Source organism: Kwoniella dendrophila, chromosome 8, assembly GCF_036810415.1.
Source record: "Kwoniella dendrophila CBS 6074 chromosome 8, complete sequence".
NCBI lineage: Eukaryota > Fungi > Basidiomycota > Tremellomycetes > Tremellales > Cryptococcaceae > Kwoniella > Kwoniella dendrophila.
Genome location: NC_089483.1, coordinates 12,934 through 31,002, shown reverse-complemented (window position 1 = coordinate 31,002; position 18,069 = coordinate 12,934). Strand labels below are relative to the sequence as shown.

At 39.4% G+C, this 18,069-nt stretch overlaps 7 protein-coding genes across 7 annotated transcripts; 3 read left to right on the top strand and 4 right to left on the bottom strand.

Annotated features, from left to right (window-relative positions):
- Positions 1–202: 202 nt before the first annotated feature.
- L201_005886 (uncharacterized protein) lies at positions 203–2,450 on the top strand (the record flags this gene model as incomplete). The annotated part of the gene is made up of 11 exons (XM_066221614.1): positions 203–301; positions 386–535; positions 602–664; positions 734–954; positions 1,021–1,189; positions 1,279–1,442; positions 1,504–1,547; positions 1,611–1,909; positions 1,977–2,089; positions 2,153–2,206; positions 2,264–2,450. The coding sequence occupies 11 exons, from the start codon at positions 203–205 to the stop codon at positions 2,448–2,450; spliced, it is 1,563 nt and encodes a 520-aa protein (XP_066077711.1).
- A 272-nt stretch (positions 2,451–2,722) lies between these two features.
- L201_005885 (uncharacterized protein) lies at positions 2,723–5,877 on the bottom strand (the record flags this gene model as incomplete). Its single annotated transcript, XM_066221613.1, has 12 exons — positions 2,723–2,750; positions 2,810–3,084; positions 3,182–3,408; positions 3,501–3,655; positions 3,733–3,942; positions 4,009–4,111; positions 4,182–4,396; positions 4,451–4,516; positions 4,576–4,764; positions 4,828–4,948; positions 5,037–5,748; positions 5,821–5,877. The coding sequence occupies 12 exons, from the start codon at positions 5,875–5,877 to the stop codon at positions 2,723–2,725; spliced, it is 2,358 nt and encodes a 785-aa protein (XP_066077710.1).
- Positions 5,878–7,085: 1,208 nt separating this feature from the next.
- On the top strand, positions 7,086–8,694 carry L201_005884 (uncharacterized protein; the record flags this gene model as incomplete). The annotated part of the gene is made up of 5 exons (XM_066221612.1): positions 7,086–7,251; positions 7,326–7,539; positions 7,620–7,795; positions 7,858–8,123; positions 8,197–8,694. 5 exons carry the CDS (start codon positions 7,086–7,088, stop codon positions 8,692–8,694), a joined length of 1,320 nt encoding a protein of 439 aa, XP_066077709.1.
- Positions 8,695–9,100: 406 nt separating this feature from the next.
- On the bottom strand, positions 9,101–9,906 carry L201_005883 (uncharacterized protein; the record flags this gene model as incomplete). The annotated part of the gene is made up of 5 exons (XM_066221611.1): positions 9,101–9,223; positions 9,294–9,449; positions 9,513–9,662; positions 9,755–9,832; positions 9,889–9,906. 5 exons carry the CDS (start codon positions 9,904–9,906, stop codon positions 9,101–9,103), a joined length of 525 nt encoding a protein of 174 aa, XP_066077708.1.
- A 705-nt stretch (positions 9,907–10,611) lies between these two features.
- Positions 10,612–12,947, bottom strand: L201_005882 (uncharacterized protein; the record flags this gene model as incomplete). The annotated part of the gene is made up of 7 exons (XM_066221610.1): positions 10,612–11,174; positions 11,231–11,657; positions 11,715–11,917; positions 11,973–12,336; positions 12,404–12,441; positions 12,497–12,719; positions 12,786–12,947. 7 exons carry the CDS (start codon positions 12,945–12,947, stop codon positions 10,612–10,614), a joined length of 1,980 nt encoding a protein of 659 aa, XP_066077707.1.
- A 1,701-nt stretch (positions 12,948–14,648) lies between these two features.
- Positions 14,649–15,704, top strand: L201_005881 (uncharacterized protein; the record flags this gene model as incomplete). Its single annotated transcript, XM_066221609.1, has 5 exons — positions 14,649–14,798; positions 14,859–14,883; positions 14,941–15,067; positions 15,120–15,355; positions 15,433–15,704. The coding sequence occupies 5 exons, from the start codon at positions 14,649–14,651 to the stop codon at positions 15,702–15,704; spliced, it is 810 nt and encodes a 269-aa protein (XP_066077706.1).
- Positions 15,705–17,131: 1,427 nt separating this feature from the next.
- L201_005880 (uncharacterized protein) lies at positions 17,132–17,995 on the bottom strand (the record flags this gene model as incomplete). The annotated part of the gene is made up of 1 exon (XM_066221608.1): positions 17,132–17,995. The coding sequence occupies one exon, from the start codon at positions 17,993–17,995 to the stop codon at positions 17,132–17,134; it is 864 nt and encodes a 287-aa protein (XP_066077705.1).
- Between the last annotated feature and the right edge of the window lie 74 nt (positions 17,996–18,069).

Below are 18,069 nucleotides of genomic sequence, written 5' to 3'. Positions count from 1 at the left end.
TTTCAGTGTTTGATCTTTTCTTCTTCTTTGATCATTGGGAACTACTAACAAACTTTATCATATTAGACAAACATCAAATCTACGTTCAAGCGTAGTGAAATTTACCACTCAACTATTGATAACAACGATTGTTTCTTTGTATACTTTATCATCGATTTAATATATTAGTATCTGACATTTACTTGAGGAAAACACAATCAAGATGGCTCCTAGAAGTAGTAAAAAAGCTTTGACATTATGTCTCTTCCAGAGTTTAGCTGGTGTTTTATTTGGGTGGAGTAATTCTGAAGGATCTGGTTTAGTGAGTCTCAAGTCTTTTGTTCTACTTTTCCAGCTGAATAGCAGTATAGTGCGAAAACCATCAAGCTGACAGGCATTTTTCTAGTTCAATATGGATTCTTACCAAAGACGATTTGGTGAATGTGATGCTATGGGTGTATGTCATTTGAGCACAACAAGACAAAGTGCTATTACTGGTTTATTGAGTGTTGGTGCAACTATCGGTGCCGTTGGTTCTGGTACTATAGCAGATAAGGTGAGTTGAATTTAGGCAACTTTGTCGATATGAGGTCGCTTACCAAGTGGTTGAACGATACATCAGTTCGGTTTACGACTTACTTGTTTGATTTTCATTTTCATCTACTTGATCGGTGCTGCTATCGAGGTAAGTTATCGTGTCATGACATATCCACAGTGCATAACCATTCTGACGTTGAACTTGGTTTTTTCCCAGACGTCAGCCATGAACACATACGGACAAATTTGCGTTGCTAGACTTTTAACTGGTTTAGGTGTTGGTGCTACATCAGGTTTAGTACCTGTTTTCCAAGCTGAAGCTGCTCCACCAAGATTCAGAGGTTTAGTCACTGGTTCTTTCCAACTTTGTGTTACTTTAGGTATTTGGGGTGTAGCTATGACCAACTGGGGTATGAGTTCATATGCAGGCGATGTCTCGTAAGTTTCACCGCCTAACCTTTGTGAAATGAGCTGTACTTACGATACCCTTTTCGCGACATACAGTTGGAGAGTTCCTGTCGGATTACAAATGGCTTGGGCAGTTTTATTACTTGTCGGATTCGTATTATCACCTGAATCACCTAGATTCTTAGCTAAAAAAGGAAAATGGGATCACTGTAGAAAGAATTTAGCCAATTTACGGGGCTTACCAATGGATCATCCTGATATCGAGGTAAGTTAGCGACGTGATAAATTCATAATTACTATAACCAGAATAAGTACTCACAACATTGCTATTTTGCCTTTTCCCCCCCTATTCAGGCCGAAATGGTAGAAGTCAGAGAAGCCAATTTGAAGGATCAAGAACAAGGTGAAGCAAGTTATTTGGAATGTTTCTCTACAAAAGATCGAATTTTATGGAGAACTATGATTGGTGTTTTCGTTCAAATCGGTCAACAAATCACTGGTATCAATTTCTTCTTCTCGTAAGTCGGGTTTATATCCTTCGTAAACATAAGAAACATTCTAACGGTATTATAATATTAGATACGGTGTCCAATTCGCTCAAACTGCCGGTATCGACAACAGTTGTGAGTATATACCTCCAGATCGCCGATGAGAAAAGAATCACTAAATTGTATCATTCGTTACAGACATCTTCCAAATTATTCTCGCTTCAGTCAACGTGTTATTCTCTTTCCCTGGTATTGTAGCAGTTGATCGAGCAGGTAGAAGACCTGTGTTATTAATTGGTGGTTTATTGATGTTCACCGGTCAAATTGTTGTCGGATCAGTATCAAAAGCTTACCCAGATGATAAAATCGCTGGTGACGTTTTGATCGCTTTCACCTGTCTTTTCGTCGCTTCTTTCGCTTCAAGTTGGGGTCCTGTAGCTTGGGTCGTCTGTGGTGAGACTTTCCCGATCAGATTAAGTAGTTTGTGTGTTACTCTTGTAAGTCGATCATCCTTTGCCCAGTCCATCAGAGATGATCATGGCTGATATCGACACGATGTGACAGGGTACCGGTGCAAATTGGTTGTTCAACTTGATCATTGCTTTCGCTGCTCCTCAAATTCAATCTATCATTGGTACTGGTATCACTTTCGTCTGGGCAGGATGTCTCGCTTTATCGTAAGTTCGAGTTCCTTGGTTGGTCCATCCTACAAGTCAGTGACTGATATCTTATCTATACAGAACCACCTTCGCATACTTCTGTATCCCAGAAACCAAAGGAATGTCAATCGAGGAGTAAGTCAATTCATCAGGGGATATTTACCATATTCTGACCTTTCTGTCTCGTTACAGAGTCGATGCTTTATACCTTTCTCATTGTCCAGCATGGAAATCAAGTTCATTTAAAGCATCTCAAGCTACTACTCAAAAGATCGCTTCTGAAAAAGCTTATGCTAGATCAACTCATAGAGAAGGTGAAGAAGGTAAAAATTCGCAATTCACAAGTGCTAGAACAAGTGCAGAAGGTGGTATCGTGTAAATACGGAAAATAAAATGATATTTTCTATTCAAAATCCAAGATAGCATTACATTGCCATGACTCATCAATCATAATCATATTCGAACCACTCACAACAAAAAATAGAGAATTGAAGCACAAAATACATACATACAGTATATCTCATATACCCTTATAGCTTCTCAGGATGGCCCATGCATGTATACCATATAATCGATCAAGATGCCCAATCAACATATCCATTCTCACCTAAAATCACCTTTGTAAATTATGCGACAATACTGCCATTTTGTTTAAAATCCCATAAACATACTATCCCAGCTGCATAACAATGTATCAGTCACGATTGTTGATACCGAGCAATTGGAACTTGTACTTACTCCATTTGGGTCTGCTCCGGCGTTAACGTCTCATAGCTTTGGCAAACGCCAGCTGCAACTGCAGAGTTTGTGCTAGGATTGCTGGTTTGGTATGTATTACTTGTATCGATGAATGTGAAAAAGTTGGGTAAATTGGGTAATGAATGTGATTGATTTTCAACCATCTGTGGAATCACTGTCCTATCTTCATTTATGGGTTCTACACCTCTTCTATTGAGATTCATCATGTAATTTTCGATACTGGGTAAATCGGTTGGTGGATTGTCATATAAAGCCTTGTTAAGATGATAAGTCAGAATCCTTGAAACTCCTTTGCATTCTTTAATAGACTTGGATCATGGAAAGGAAAGTTGATTGAATTCTAAGACCTACATTCAGCATTGCTTCTATGAACAATCTCCCACGAGACACACTTGTATACCACCGTTCTTGGTCTTCGCAGCCATTAGGTGGTTGCGCTTTTCTGAATAATTCCAGAGACGATTGAAGTTCTTCTTGTATACCTTGGCGTGCAGTCGGTTGTAAACATCCATGAATGAATAATAATGTAGCCGCAGAGACATGATGGGAGAAGAAGACCAGAGCCAAAAATCTAGGATCTAAGATAGATATATCGAAATGAGAACGAAGTTATGAGGGGTAAATTCTAAAAAGGAATTACAAGCAAATAACCTTGGTTCTGTCAACTCACTAAACGTATTATGTTTTTGAACAACGTCTTTATGACCTTTTATGATTGCGCGTGCGGCTGAAAGAGCTGCTGATTGAGAAAAATCATACAATGAATCCTCGTAACTTCGAAGGAAGAAATGACGATGTAGCCGAAGACATCTCTGCTGATATGACCTTTCAGATTGATTGACGACTGGGATTAGATCTCAATCGCGAATTGTCCTTGGGATAACAAAAGGGCAAATGCTTACCCATGAAAAGATTCCAGCAGAATATCTTGTACTCGATTTAACTGATGACTTGTTCTGAGACTCAATAATTCATAGTCTCCTTGTCGTATATCAGCGTCAATTGCTCTAACAATCTCCGTTGTCATAGTTGAAGGCTCGCGGATCAATCCAGAGATGGTTTTCCACAAATACGCAGTTCGAAATCCATGTAATTGAAACGAAACTTCGGTCCTATCAATCGAAAATCGATAGGGGTATTATTTTCCAGCATGACATTAAGATGGAAAAAAGACTCACAATATAAATGAAGGATGAGGTCCAATTCGTTGTTGGGTATCAGCTTTGTCATTCCATAAATCTTCATCTCGGTAATTTTTGGGTGATGGTGTAGTAACTTCGGCTAACGATAATGGTCAGCATATGAATGGTATTGAAGGAGTTGAGGTGCGACTATTTTGCCTACCACTCACCAGCTGAAAGTCGGATAGAGTGGTTCGTATCACCTCCACGTCTATCAGTTTCTATAGCAGTAATAACCTCGTCCATGAATAACAACCCATGAGATAATCGGGAAATCCATTCTCGAGTATAGAGGGATGGGAAGGGAGGGAATGCTGGATCAACCAGAAGATCTTGATCGTCTGTCGATTCTGGAGTCGAACTTAATCGTAGATGTTTGCACATACTATACATTTTATCAGTTATATAATCTTCGACACACTTTACCGAATAAACTCACCTAACCGCGACATCATGCCATAATACACCCTTTTCGTCTTTATGCTCCAAGAACCGGCCAGATTGTCTATAAGAGAAATATTTTGTGAGACAATGATCGTGTATGATTCCATAAAATACACCCACTTGGAACTGAGCAAGATTAACAATGCTTGGAATATTCTGACTTGTGGTTTATGTAACACTCTTGAGCCATGAAGAGCTGTCTCGAATGCTTCACAGAGTAGTTTGTCCATCGATTCCAATGCTGATTTATCTCCAACCAACAAAGCCACTGCGAGATCGTTATCTGAAAGAAGGGATGCTATAGCAATTCTAATTGTTTCATCCACGTTAGCTGATATAACGTACTCATCCGTACATTCAAAAGTCACGTACCGTAGAATCGCTACCAATAGCGCAAGCCAAGCTGGATCTACTAAAAGCATATTGGGCGTATATCGTACTTGATTGAATTGTACAAGCTCGCACTTGAAAACGTTTTCTTGTACAAAGTGCCCTGAGTGGGAAGAAATTGATAGAAAACAGGCAGGAAGATAGGTCAGTCGCCATAAAGTATGCGTGATCTGAATCGGTATCTGACTCACAGAAAACCCCATCATTACTAAAATGATGATCTACTAGAACTAACAAGGTATCTTCTTTAGGTATGGCAGCCACAATATCATATAACGTTTGACTGGATTTATAATCATTTGCCATAAATATATTTGGCCAAGCTTCCGCCATACGAGGAACGTCTGATCGATTCGATGTTGAATTTGATGATATGTCATTTTTAGGTGTACTGCTTGGTGAACTTGTGTAACCTCTTGATAAGTCATCTAAAGCTAAAAAATGTTTATCAAGTCTACATGATTGTCCACATGTATTAGCTGATAAGAGTGTTGAGCTAGTGGTGGATGATGGTGTTGGAACATTTTGAGAAGGGTATGGAGTAGCGTAAGTGCCATGAGATAGAGGTGAGGTTTTTGGAATGGAACTTGCTGAAGGTGATTTATGATCAACAAGATTAACAAGTCGTTTGATATGATTTTCTAATTCTGCCATTCGATTTTTGAGTGTTTCTACTTCTGCAGAATTTGATGTTACTGCGTTGGGCGCTGGTGTCGAAGGAGGGGGCTGATGGCCTTCCATGTATTCACATGTATCACTTTCATTTCTAGCACGACAATTGTTACATGGCCAAGTCCTATCGCATTTCACTTTACGTTTGTTGCTGCAAATATCGAACACGTAAGCATATATACGTATAGAAGAGAACAGCGAAATCAATGAGGAGTGATATTGCTTACCAAGCTAAGCACGATACCTTGCGGTTGATTCCATATTAGTATGACATTGGATTCATGATATGCATTTGAAACTCACTGTGATCCTCTTCCTCTTAGCCGGTCTAGGTTCTTCGGTCTGTTCTTCGGCGGTCATATCCAGCGACTAAAACCGAGTGTAATCCTCTGAAGATACGCAATCAAATGCAATGTGATGATATATGAAGATGTGTGTATAACCACGAACATGTATGCATGACAAGTCATGAGCTTTCGATATCTGTTAAAAAGATACAATTACTGGTAGAAATGTAGACATGCTTCTTGTTGTTGTGCTAAGTTACTGAACTCGGTTTTATCCATGAAAGATCTCGGTTCAACCGATAACTCCGTGGTGTTATTGCCAGATAGGCACTGTTCTACTTAGTAGTCTTTTGTTTAAAGTCGTTTTCAGGTCATTTTTCCCAATCATCAACTCATTTTTACTCTTACCACATCCCTGTAAGGTGTGAGCACGCAAGCATTTACCTCCAAAAAGGGTTGGGAAAATCTGTACCGTTTGCAATCGGTACCTGACTTGATAACCTCTGATATGTTCAAAGATTTCCACAGCATGTACCACTTACTGGATTCAAGATTTTCCCTCACTGCTGGCTTGCTTATGGATATAGTCACTCGAGTAAGCATACATCTACCAACAAATAGGGGGCAACCCGAAAGAAGTTTATCCGTTGAGTAGTATCTGGGATAGTTTGTATATGCTTCGGACGGGCAATGTTGTAAGTCCGACTATGGTTTGAACTGATGTTTCCCTTTCGAAGACTGTTCATCAGTCATATCATTCTTAACACCTATTTATACTCAGGATCTCCCTACTGGCTTGTTTTGGAGAGCTCGGAGTGGAGGATGTACAAGGTGCCTTTTGCATGATCAAGCAACCCCCCGAAATGGTGGCTATCCGCCTAACGGTCAAACCTCGCAGATATTTTGGAATCTTTAGCTGGTCATATCAATGATGGATCTCTTGTTTCTATTTCGGGACCGATAGAGCTTGGTCATTATTTTATCTATCTTAGGAATACCGTCCGATGTATGCAATACAGAAGGAAACGGTTTCAAGCTTGTTACAGATTAAATGTAACTCCATATGGCCGAAACGTTTTGGTAATCTTTGCCGATCTCGGTTTTAACATCGATGACCGCGGTCTTATTAAATTGGCTGCCTTCTTGTAAAATTATATATAAACAGACGCTCTCCCAAAAGGTTTCGATGCATACAATAACTGTTTAGACATCTCAAAGCATCAACATATCACAACCCCAAACACAGCACTTCAGTAAAGCACAAAAAAATCAGCAAATACAATGAGTGGTGAAGCAGCTATACCATCTCTTCCTGAGTCAGGCCATGAGGCACATGACATTGAGAAGATAAGCCGCAAATCGGATAACGATGATCCTTCACCTGATGGTTTGTTCCCAGAAGGTGGTACCCAAGCTTGGTCAACTGTAACTGGTGCTTGGTTCTTAGGTAAGTGATTCCTCTTCAACAGTTAAGAAACACAATCATTACAAGTAAGCTGATCATTGATTTAACCTCCTCAGTCTTCGCCACATTCGGTGTCGCAAATGCGTTTGGTGTCTTTCAGTCTTACTATGTTCTCGAAAAGTATCCTACCAAAGGAAGTTCTTCAATTGCTTGGATCGGTTCCTTACAACTATTCTTAACGTTTATGACTGGTGGTGTATCAGGACCTCTTTTCGATAAAGGTTACTTTTATCCTCTAGTTATTGTTGGTGGCTCCTTACATTTATTCAGGTGTGTATCGGCCTTATAACGATGTGAAACTTTAGAAATGATCGTTAGAGTCTGACTAACATTATCCATCTACATTGCAGTTTCTATATGATCTCGATCTGTAAAGAATTCTGGCAAACTTTCCTTGCTCAAGGTGTTCTTGCAGGGTTGGGAATGGGTATGATCTTCGTCCCAACTCTTGGTGTTACAAGTCAATATTTCAAACGAAGAAGAGGTTTGGCTTCTGGTATAGTCGTTACTGGTTCCTCAGGTGGTGGTGAGTTGCCAACTTTGATCGGCAGTTGATCTGGTAGTTGATCTGACGGTTCACTTCTATAGGTGTTGTGTTACCCATCATGCTCAATAAACTTATCGTACGATCCGGCTTCAAGCACAGTGTACAATACACCGGTATCTTGATTGCTGTTTGTTTAGTGCTTGGAATTGCGTTGATCAGACCTTTCGGTGGTAACAGAGGTCACAAAAATGTCAATGGACCTAAACCAGATGCCAAATCTTTCTTCAAAGAACCTCCCTACGTTTTAATCTGTATCGGTACTTTCTTTACTGCCTGGGGTGTTTTCTTCCCGATTTTTTTCCTACAGGTAAGTCGATATAAAGCATTTCCAGCCCTCGTTGTCAAGAGCGATTACTAATGTAATGTCAATCCTCGAACAGTACTTTGCCGAACTCAACGGGACTTCAGCCAATTTAACTTCTTACATGGTAGCAATTTTGAATGCTGCATCAGTAGTCGGTAGAACTTTACCAAACATGTTTGCCGATCAATTTGGAGCGTTAAACCTGTTAACTATAATGTGCTTGTTGAGTTCAGCAATGTGTTTCGCTTTCTTTGGCGCAGCAAAATCTACAGCTGGATTGATCGTAGTTGCCATATTATATGGTGCAGCTTCAGGGGCTTTTATATCTTTAATGTCACCAGCAATCTTATCAACTGCAAAATCACAAAATGAAGTCGGTACAAGGATGGGTATTTCAATGTTGTTCTTGGGTTTAGCAGCTTTAACTGGAAGTCCTCTAGGCGCAGCTATATTAGATGATAGAGGTTATGGTGCTTCAATAGCTTGGTCTGGCTCAATGGGTGTTGTAGGAGTTGCTTTATTCGCTGTAGCCACTATTCTCACTTCAAGGGCAAAAGGTCAATGGAAAGTATAGTTGATCTTTCAATGATATAAATATATATATATATATATATATATATATATATGTATAATTAGTATTGGAATATGGCAGACAACGAGTCAGATCATCAGTAATAGTAACTATTTGACGAGATTTGTTTGATAGCCTTATGCATTTGTTAGTCCCATGCAATTCAGGTTGTGAGGCAACCACAAAGTCTTATGATTGGAGCCTGCATTAAGCATCGCAATGATATGCAACTTCACTATCATTCTTCTCATGATATGGTATATGCATGTTTACTTCTTACTCATTTGACTTTTCATTATACTTCAATAACGTTTTATGTTGAATATGTGCGGTTTTGTTTTACAGACTACCATCCGATTGTGGTTATCAGCTAGCTATCCCATGTTCACATGTAAAGGTAAACAATAACTCACGCTAATTGTTGTAAACTATCAGTGAATGATGATACGGTACCTTCGAGAGAAGATTGGTTCGCTTCATCGGTACCTTCTACAAGTAAGACGAGTTTGGAAGTTCGAGCAGCAACGATGAGCTGAAAGAGGGTAAGAGATTGTTAGACCAGAAGTATAGGGTGCTCATTGGGTAGATGTGATGCGACTTACTTTTCCTGATAATTCAGCTACAATATAATCTGCATTTCCAGTTTTGACTGATGCATTACCCTCACTACCAATCTTGATGTTATCTGGTGCGTGACCATCACCACTAGCGGCAGTTGGATCATTTTGTCTAGCAAAAGTTAAAAGACCATCAAGGATCTGTTTATATGATTCAACAATCAGCGACGATTCAACTAAACAAGGTGGTGTGGATGAACTCACTTTTCTAACATCATCTGGTTGTAAGTTGAACTGTTGTTTTGATGAAGCTACACAAAGGAAATCTTCCTCATCATATAAAGCGGCTCTAGAAACTTGACTGTTGTTTAAGATTCTTGTCTGTAACAAGTTTTCGTAATCTCCACCTTCAGCCTATAGAAAGAGAAAATAAGGTGAGATTAGCTACTTTTCCCTTAATTGACGACAGTTCACCAGAGGTATACGTATCAGAAGTTATGACTCACTCGGGAGTTGAGTTGAGCAGCTGTGGTGTGCTCTTCGGTGGCTTCTTTGTGACCAGAGTGTTTGGCTGGACCGGTGTGCTACATATCCTGGTTAGCATGATATAGCGGTCTACATAAAATCGCAGCTAACTCACCAAGTTTTGAGTAGACATTTTGTTTTATATATTGGGATAATGTGTGTTTCGATACTGTGAGTTTAGTTTCGTTTGATACGAAAGAAGATAACATAAACTCGGAAAGCTAACTAGTTACATATTATATGAGACTTGCGGATGCACCTTGACCAGAAACTGTCCCACCATGAATGAATGTAGCGTATTGAATTAAGAATTGTGTAATCTTGAACATTTTTGACGTCACTTTCGATCGTGACGTTGTAGATATCGTACATTCATAAATCGAAATATAACGATGGTACTCATTTTATGCTGGATTTTACGTTATATCTCACTTGTAAAAGTCGCGTGCCGATGGAATCGTACTGTTTAGCGGTAATAGACGATCAGTTTATTGGGTTTGCAGCCAAACATCAGGCCTATGCATGAGATCATATCGACCTCGCTAGTCGTTCAGGTAACGGGACATTCATGGCTCAATGAATTGACGTTTACCTTGGGATCTATGAGAGTGTGGGCAGATGAAGGAGCAATCGCAGGGACATTGAAAGTATTAGATGTATTTGTACTTGCTAACTTTCATGTCTTCAAAGGAGGATTCAGAAATGATAAACAAAAATGCATGTAATTATAAAAGCCAGATTAAGATTGTACGTAGATAATAGGAATGATAGGAATGTATAGATATTTCTTCGGATAGATAATATTTATCTAATATTTGGAGAGTAAAGACAACTGAATCTATTGTCTTTCTGGATTATAACGATGACCACTTGACATGATACCTTGATCTAATTCATTGACATCATCAGGATTTCTATCTGAATGGTGCATTGATTTCCTTTCTAATTCATATTGATTACTTGTCATTATACCTTGTTCTAAAGCATTGACATCGTCAGAGTGACCTCTTGAAGAAGAATCATCTTCCTTGGTGTAAACTTCTTCGCCCATTCTTTTTCTCATTTCATCTCTTTCATCTTGTCTCATTTTAGCAGCAGCATCATCAGAGTCTTTTGACATTTGTCTGCCTTCTAAAATTCTTTGAATCTCTTCAGGAGTATATGACCAGAATCGTTTTTCACCTTTTAATAATTTTCTTAACCAAGGTGGTAATAATGCTAAGAACGATACTTTGCCTTTACCATTTGGTTGTTTCAAGAATGCGGTTGAATTATATGGTTCTTTCAAATCTTTCCATCCAGGTGGTAACAATCTAGGTGAAACCATACCTAATGCTTTAGGGATGTTGTGTAAGAGGATAAAGAGGATTAATCCTGCAATGATACCGTAGGCAACGTTGTCTACAAGAGGGATTAGCATTAATTTGGGATCTTTGGAAAATGCGGTTTCGACTTACAAGTGAAAGGAATAACAGCGATAACAACGAAAGCTGGAACGGCATCTCCAACATAATCCCAATTGACTTTGGTAGCATTTTCCATCATCATAGCACCAACAACGATCAAGACTGATCCAGTAGCCCATGAAGGAATATTACTGAGAATAGGAGCGAAGAAAATAGAAATGAAGAACCAGAATCCAGTTGTGACAGCTGTAAGACCAGTTTTTCCACCTTCACTAATACCTGATGCAGATTCGACGAAAGGTGTACAGGGACTGGTACCGAAGAATAAACCTGAAGCGGCGATACAAGCTGAATCGACAAGGAAAGCAACTGAACTTCCTTCGAAATCACCATCTCTGGCATCGTATAATCCAGCTTGTTTTGACATAGCGACCATAGTACCGGTTGTATCAAGTAAATCGACGTAGAGGAAGGAGATCTAGTGACGGAAGGATGAGTCATCGGCTCACAAAACCATAGAAATGAATCAACTCACCAAAGCAACCCATACTTTTCCATTGGCATACGCTTTCCAATCTACATTTGATGGTCCTAATAACTTGAATCCTCTTGCTGCTACTACGTTTTTGAAGAAATCAAAGTTGGAATCACCTAATGTTGTGTGAGGGAAAGCGGTGACAGCAGTTGGTCTGGGCCATGAAATGATTGCGACAAGGAGAATAGGCCAGAGGAGGGCACCTAAGGCGGTGTCAGCAGAATCACAGCTATCTATGGGTTATTATATATTACTCACCTTTGACTCTGTACAATAGTAAGAAAGCAGTAAGAACACCTCCAACGAAGATACCAAGCCACATTCTAGGATCTTGAAGTACATGACTACTACAGAAACCAGTTGTAGCATCTGCGTATTCTGAAATACAACCACCTAATTGAAGAGGAGTTGATACGCCACCTGAAATAACATTCAAACCACTAGAACTAAGACCGATAATTGTAAGGAAAAGACCGATACCAGCACCGATAGCAGTAGTGATTGATCGAGGGATTAATCTAACGACCCATTGTCTAAGACCAAGAATAGTGAGTGCAAAGAAAATGATACCTTCTAAAAATACTGCAGCGAGTGCTTCATGATATGAGATAGGACCGGTACCCTGGGTGTCGTGCAACATTATTAGTCTACATACAAAGAGTGTTTGTCGGATTTTTCTGGTAACTCACATTGAACCCAACTTGACTGTATGCGAAATATGCGTTTACTGTTTGACTTTGTCAGTCTGTGTTAGACAATTCGGATAGTAGACATTCGCTCACCTCCTAAACCAGGAGCTAAACCTAAAGGCATGTTTGCTAATAAACCCATTAAGAAGGTTGATATAAGGGAGATGGAGGAAGTTGCAGTAACGTAATCACGTCTAAGCTCGTTTTTACACAATGCGTAGGCTTCATTGGTCGCACAGATAGGGTCATCTGCGGTTGCTTCACATACACAAGGTCCACCAGAATCAGAAAGGATAGAGGAGTTAACACTGATAATCTGTAATTATAAACCAAATAAGGATCAATTACCTCCTTTTATAACATAGAAAGCGGATGCACTTACATATAACATCGCTGCAGCAGTAACTGTACCAGCTCTAAGTTCAGTCAAGAATTTTGAACCTGGTCTGGCCAGAGGATGACCACTACCATCTAATCTAAACCATCTTCCTACGAATGTCTTTGCGACAGCCTCATTTATTCGATGTGCTGATAAGTTGACCATCTTGCTGATGCTGTATGATATGAATATCTACCTGAAGATGATGAAAAGGGCGATATGCTATATCATATATGCTTTTTGATTTTAGTTATACAAGAAGATCGTATCTATCAGAATAATATACTGAAAAATCCTTATCTTTCGAAAATTATTTTTTGTTTTTCTCCTGGTGGTGGAGCAAGAATATTTTTTGTTATTTTTCCAAGCAGTAAAGACAACCTAAGGTACCAAATCCCAAAATTGTTCAAAAAATGAGATTTTTATCCCTTAATCCCTTTCAAAATCCCTGATACAAAATGAACCTGCTTGATCTGCAACATATAGCTCCTCAGAGTTTTCCCCTCTGTATTCTTCACTCATTCCCCCTTATCTGGGTTACGATGCTTTTCAGAATCCTTGAATATTTTTTACCGAAATTGCCGGTCTTGTACTATATGTATCAAAGTAGAGAAATATGGTCTCGCATGACTACTTTTCAAAAGAAATTTTACGGTTGGTTGAAAAGTATTCGACACTGTGTTATCTGCGGAAGAGTATGCATCCCGATATACAGCACATATATGGAAGACGGGTACATTTCAAGGTCAACGTCGCTTGCATACTGTTTTGAGCACTCTATCTATCGGAATAAGTCGTATCAGACACAATAATCTTTGTTATGTAACGTCTCAACTCATCGTATGCTCATTTCGTTTCAGCCTGATAACATAGAGTATATGCATAGACAAGAACGCTCTCTCTGGTGCTCTGGGTTATGCCTACATCGGTTTGCACATTTACTATAATACGCGCACTGATGTGATTGGTCTTACAGCTTGTCTGTCGGCAACGAGAACTTCAAGACATCTGAAATATGCGTCAAAGATGGTGATTCCAAAGCTAGATCCATGAATACCTTATATTGTTTCCTAAACATAGTTCAACTGAACGACCTGTACCATATTAGCATATATGCTCACGAAAAGTAGACATGGTCTTTTGCGATGCAATGAGCTACTGTCCAACTTCGCTTCAGCACCTATTAGTAGGGGGCATGTCGAACAGATTCCTGTACACCTGCATACACGATACATGGATCAGTCCTTACCAACTGTCCATTCTTCACAATAGGCACCCACACCATCCCATTAATCTCATCCCCGCTACACATCTTGAGAGAAAAGATGAAACCATGTTACGTATTTCCAACATATTATCCTATTCTATCGGATTGAGCCGATGCCTCGGTTGTGGTCGGCACGAAAAAGTCAAGAAATCAAAGTGAGGTCTATTTATTCAGACCTATATCAAGTCTTCTTTGAAAGGGTTAATAGCTATAGCAGCCGCTGCTTTGTTCACATGACTTGTTGCTGAAGAGAAGGAAGGGAAGAACATCCCCAAAAGTCAATTTAAACGACATTTGATGTTGACATATATGTATATATTTGAGATTCAAGGTGAATATTCGAAAAGTATATCGATGTTGTTGGAAATGTTTTCATGAATTTAAACGGAAATTCATATCGGGGAATCCGTTTCGACTCATTTGTTATGAGGAATTCTTCCCCTCATTCTCTCCATATGTAGCCCCATATTCACACCATATTCATACATAAACTTCCAACTTATTCCAGCATAACAACAGATCTCCATTTCCTACTCTTTATCTATACCTGTATCTTATCAGTTCATTACCTATCAAAATACAGCAAAATCAGTTTCAAAATGGCCGGTGTAGATGAACAAACTTTGAAAGCTTCTCAAGATAAATTGAGATTATTCAGTAAATTGAAGAAAGGTGAAGATGTATTCGGTACTTTCCAATTCTTAGGAACTGCTTGGACCTCTAGAATTATAGCAGCAGCAGGATGGGACGTGAGTGAACCTAGTTATTATTAGGAGATATATTGAGCTAAATTTGGGTAACGCGAGTAGTATGTCATTGTTGATTGTGAACATGGTGAGTTAATCGCAGAAAAATTGAATATCATTGAAATATACTAAAATGTACATACAGGTAACATCGGTGACAACGATATGCATGACAGTGTAAACGCCATCGCTGCTGCTGGAGTTTCACCAATAGTTAGAATTAGAGGAACAGATGCAGCTTTGATTAAAAGAGCTTTAGATACTGGTGCTCAGTGAGTTCCATCGAGTATCTCAATATAGTTAAGACACTCACCTCCGATACAGTGCTTTGATGGTACCTCTAGTAAATACAGCTGCGGAAGCTGCAGCAGTAGTAAATGCTGCTAAATTCCCACCAATGGGTATCAGAGGTCAAGGTTCTCCCTTCTCAGCGACTGCTCATGGTATCCCTACACCTACATATCTCCAGACAGCCAACAAAAACATCCTTACTATCATTCAGATCGAGTCTCAAGAGGGTTTGAAGAATGTAGAGGAAATTGCTGCTGTACCTGGTGTTGGTGAGTTCTAGGAATTGTATTTATTCAACATCATCCTTCCATACACCCTCAGCGGTATTGACTCAGGCTTCCCATAGACGCCATTTTCATCGGTCCAAATGATCTTTCCATGTCTCTTCAATACTACGCACCACCTAAATGGGACGAGCCTATATTCTTAGAAGCTATAGACAAAATTCATGCCGCTGTCAAAAAACATAACCTCCCAATCGGTATCTTATACCCAGATGGAGCATTCGCTGCTAAATTCCAAAAAGATCGACATTTCGATATCGTTACTGTTGGTGGTGATGTTAAAGCTTTGACTGGATGGATGACCACTCAATTGAGTGCCGCTAAATCAGGTTAAGGTAGAAGATTAAGGTGAGAAGTACATACATTCATATTCAATGCATATAACACGATGTATACTAGAAGGGTAGAAAGAGCCTGCACCGATATAGCTGTGACTACACTGAAGCTAACAAGCCCGGAACCGGGGATCACTAAATACATTCAATATCCATATCATTCCAGATCTTATATGGTTCAATTGCATACAAGGCGGAAGATCTAGATTCACTCCACTCATGGAGCCGCTCCACCTCTCAGCACACAATCGATTTGGGTAATCACCGGAGCCGTAGAAACTGGTAATTAAGCTCGAAGTAGTTGTCCTGAACAAACCATTTCAATCGAGCAGAGTATGATCACCGATCACACACAGTCCTCTGTCATCGCGAAATCCAGTATCAGAGACAGATGCGTGAAGTGGGAATAGCTGACAGATATTCGGAGTTCTGTTTTCATTGTTCGTACCTTGGTCGAGTGGAGGTTGTGGAACATATATCAAGGTGTTGATGTAGTACATTGGTATTCAAGACATCCTGAATTTTATAAATGGGTTGAAGAACTTAACGATATACTTGAGCTACGAGATACATATCTGAATGCACCTGTACTATCGCCAAGGGAGATCCCCAAATCAACATTTCGATCATGCTGATCAAACTATATATCAAGCTGATTGTTTAATGCGATATGGTAATGGTATAGATAGATTTCAAGGTTATATCGATTCAAATGAATAATTCATAATTCGTCATAACTCTTCAAGGAATTCTATTATAGACAGGTTGAAACCATTAGATGATCATTCAGGTTCTGTAGCATTAGATCATACATATTTGGTGGAGAAGGGATAATAATTAATAATGGTGGATATGGGCCGCAGAGCTTTGCACCGAATGGTAAAACATATCGGGATACGTTAGAAAGGTATGGTGAAGGTAGAGGACAGAACTCCATTCATGTACCTCAGCAGTCAGAACGATTTGGGCTTATTCTTCGATAACTTTAGGTTATAGAAGAGTTGAAGAATTATCCAAGAGGATTTTTTAGATGGAACAGATTCCGGTGATTTAGAATTGTTGCACAATCGAGGTTGCTTGCCTCCAAAATTGAAGTTCGATTTAAAAATATCGGAAGCTTGGACAGATACTTGCAGAGGATCAGGAGAGATATTAATCAAGAGCTAGAGAAATTGCATAAAGTCTATTTACCGATTAGTGATCTCAATTTGATAAGTGGTTTTGAGGACTGATACATCTGATAACTTTGGTGATATATGTATTAATCTCGTGGAAGTCTAAAGCAGTTGTCGCTGTCACCCGGAAATCGTACAAATGTTAGATAACGAGACATCGTCCTGCGTACAGATGGCTTGATAATAGTACGATATCGGTACTCACCTTTGATATCGTGACCAAGCATGTCGATATCCATCAAGTACTAGTGTCAAGTTGTCCGTTGCTGTAACGCAGTATTCAATCTTGTCCAAGCTTTTTCCACATCCTTTGGGATATCCACATGAGCAATATATCCTGCACCTTGTGGCCCGTAACCATTCTTGTCATCACGTATTCTAGGTATCTCCCCTAAGATCAGACTAATAAATCTTGATGTTTCCCATAACTCGTAATTTTCTATCCCACCCACTATTTGACTTGAAATATCCCATGAGGCTGTACCATTAGAATCTAGGGATAACTTTGGGAAGAAAGACCATGGTAATAGCTCTACTTTCTCATGTTCGAAAACTTTCTTAAATGTAGCTAAAGTTCTTCGATGCATAGTAGGATCTTGAACGATGAACAATCTTTTCGGCTGAATACCATGTTTATCTAATTCCTTCTTCGTTTCTATAGCATTTGCACCACAGTTTGCACTTCTATCATCTATCAACAACTTTAACGTTCCGTTCTCGATTCTATCTTTGAGATCAGGCCAAAAATTCAGAAGTAACAGCTCAAATACCTTTGCTTCTGTTAAACCTTCAACCCTATCAGAAAGACTACAATATTTAGGATGTTGAGATACTGCTTGATACAATAGCGAAGTTGAATGACCTATTCCTCCTGCCAATACAAGAGTTGCTGGATCTGTGCATTTTGCAATATGGTCGAGAGTAGCTTTTACAGTAGGTAAGATTGCACTGCCAATCAATACATAAACTGTATCATCTGGATCGGTGAAGTCGAATGGGTAAGAAGGTGACGCGAGAAATGCTGATATGGTATTGGCATCTTCGACGTTCTCTGCGCTTAGAACCGAGTTGACCTCTTCCGATCGCGGTATAAAGGTGGATTGGGAAGTAGTCATCATGTGTTTCGCCAAGTATCTTGAACTTTACAGGAATATGCTTCCAAAAGGAACAACGCATATGAGAGGGAAAT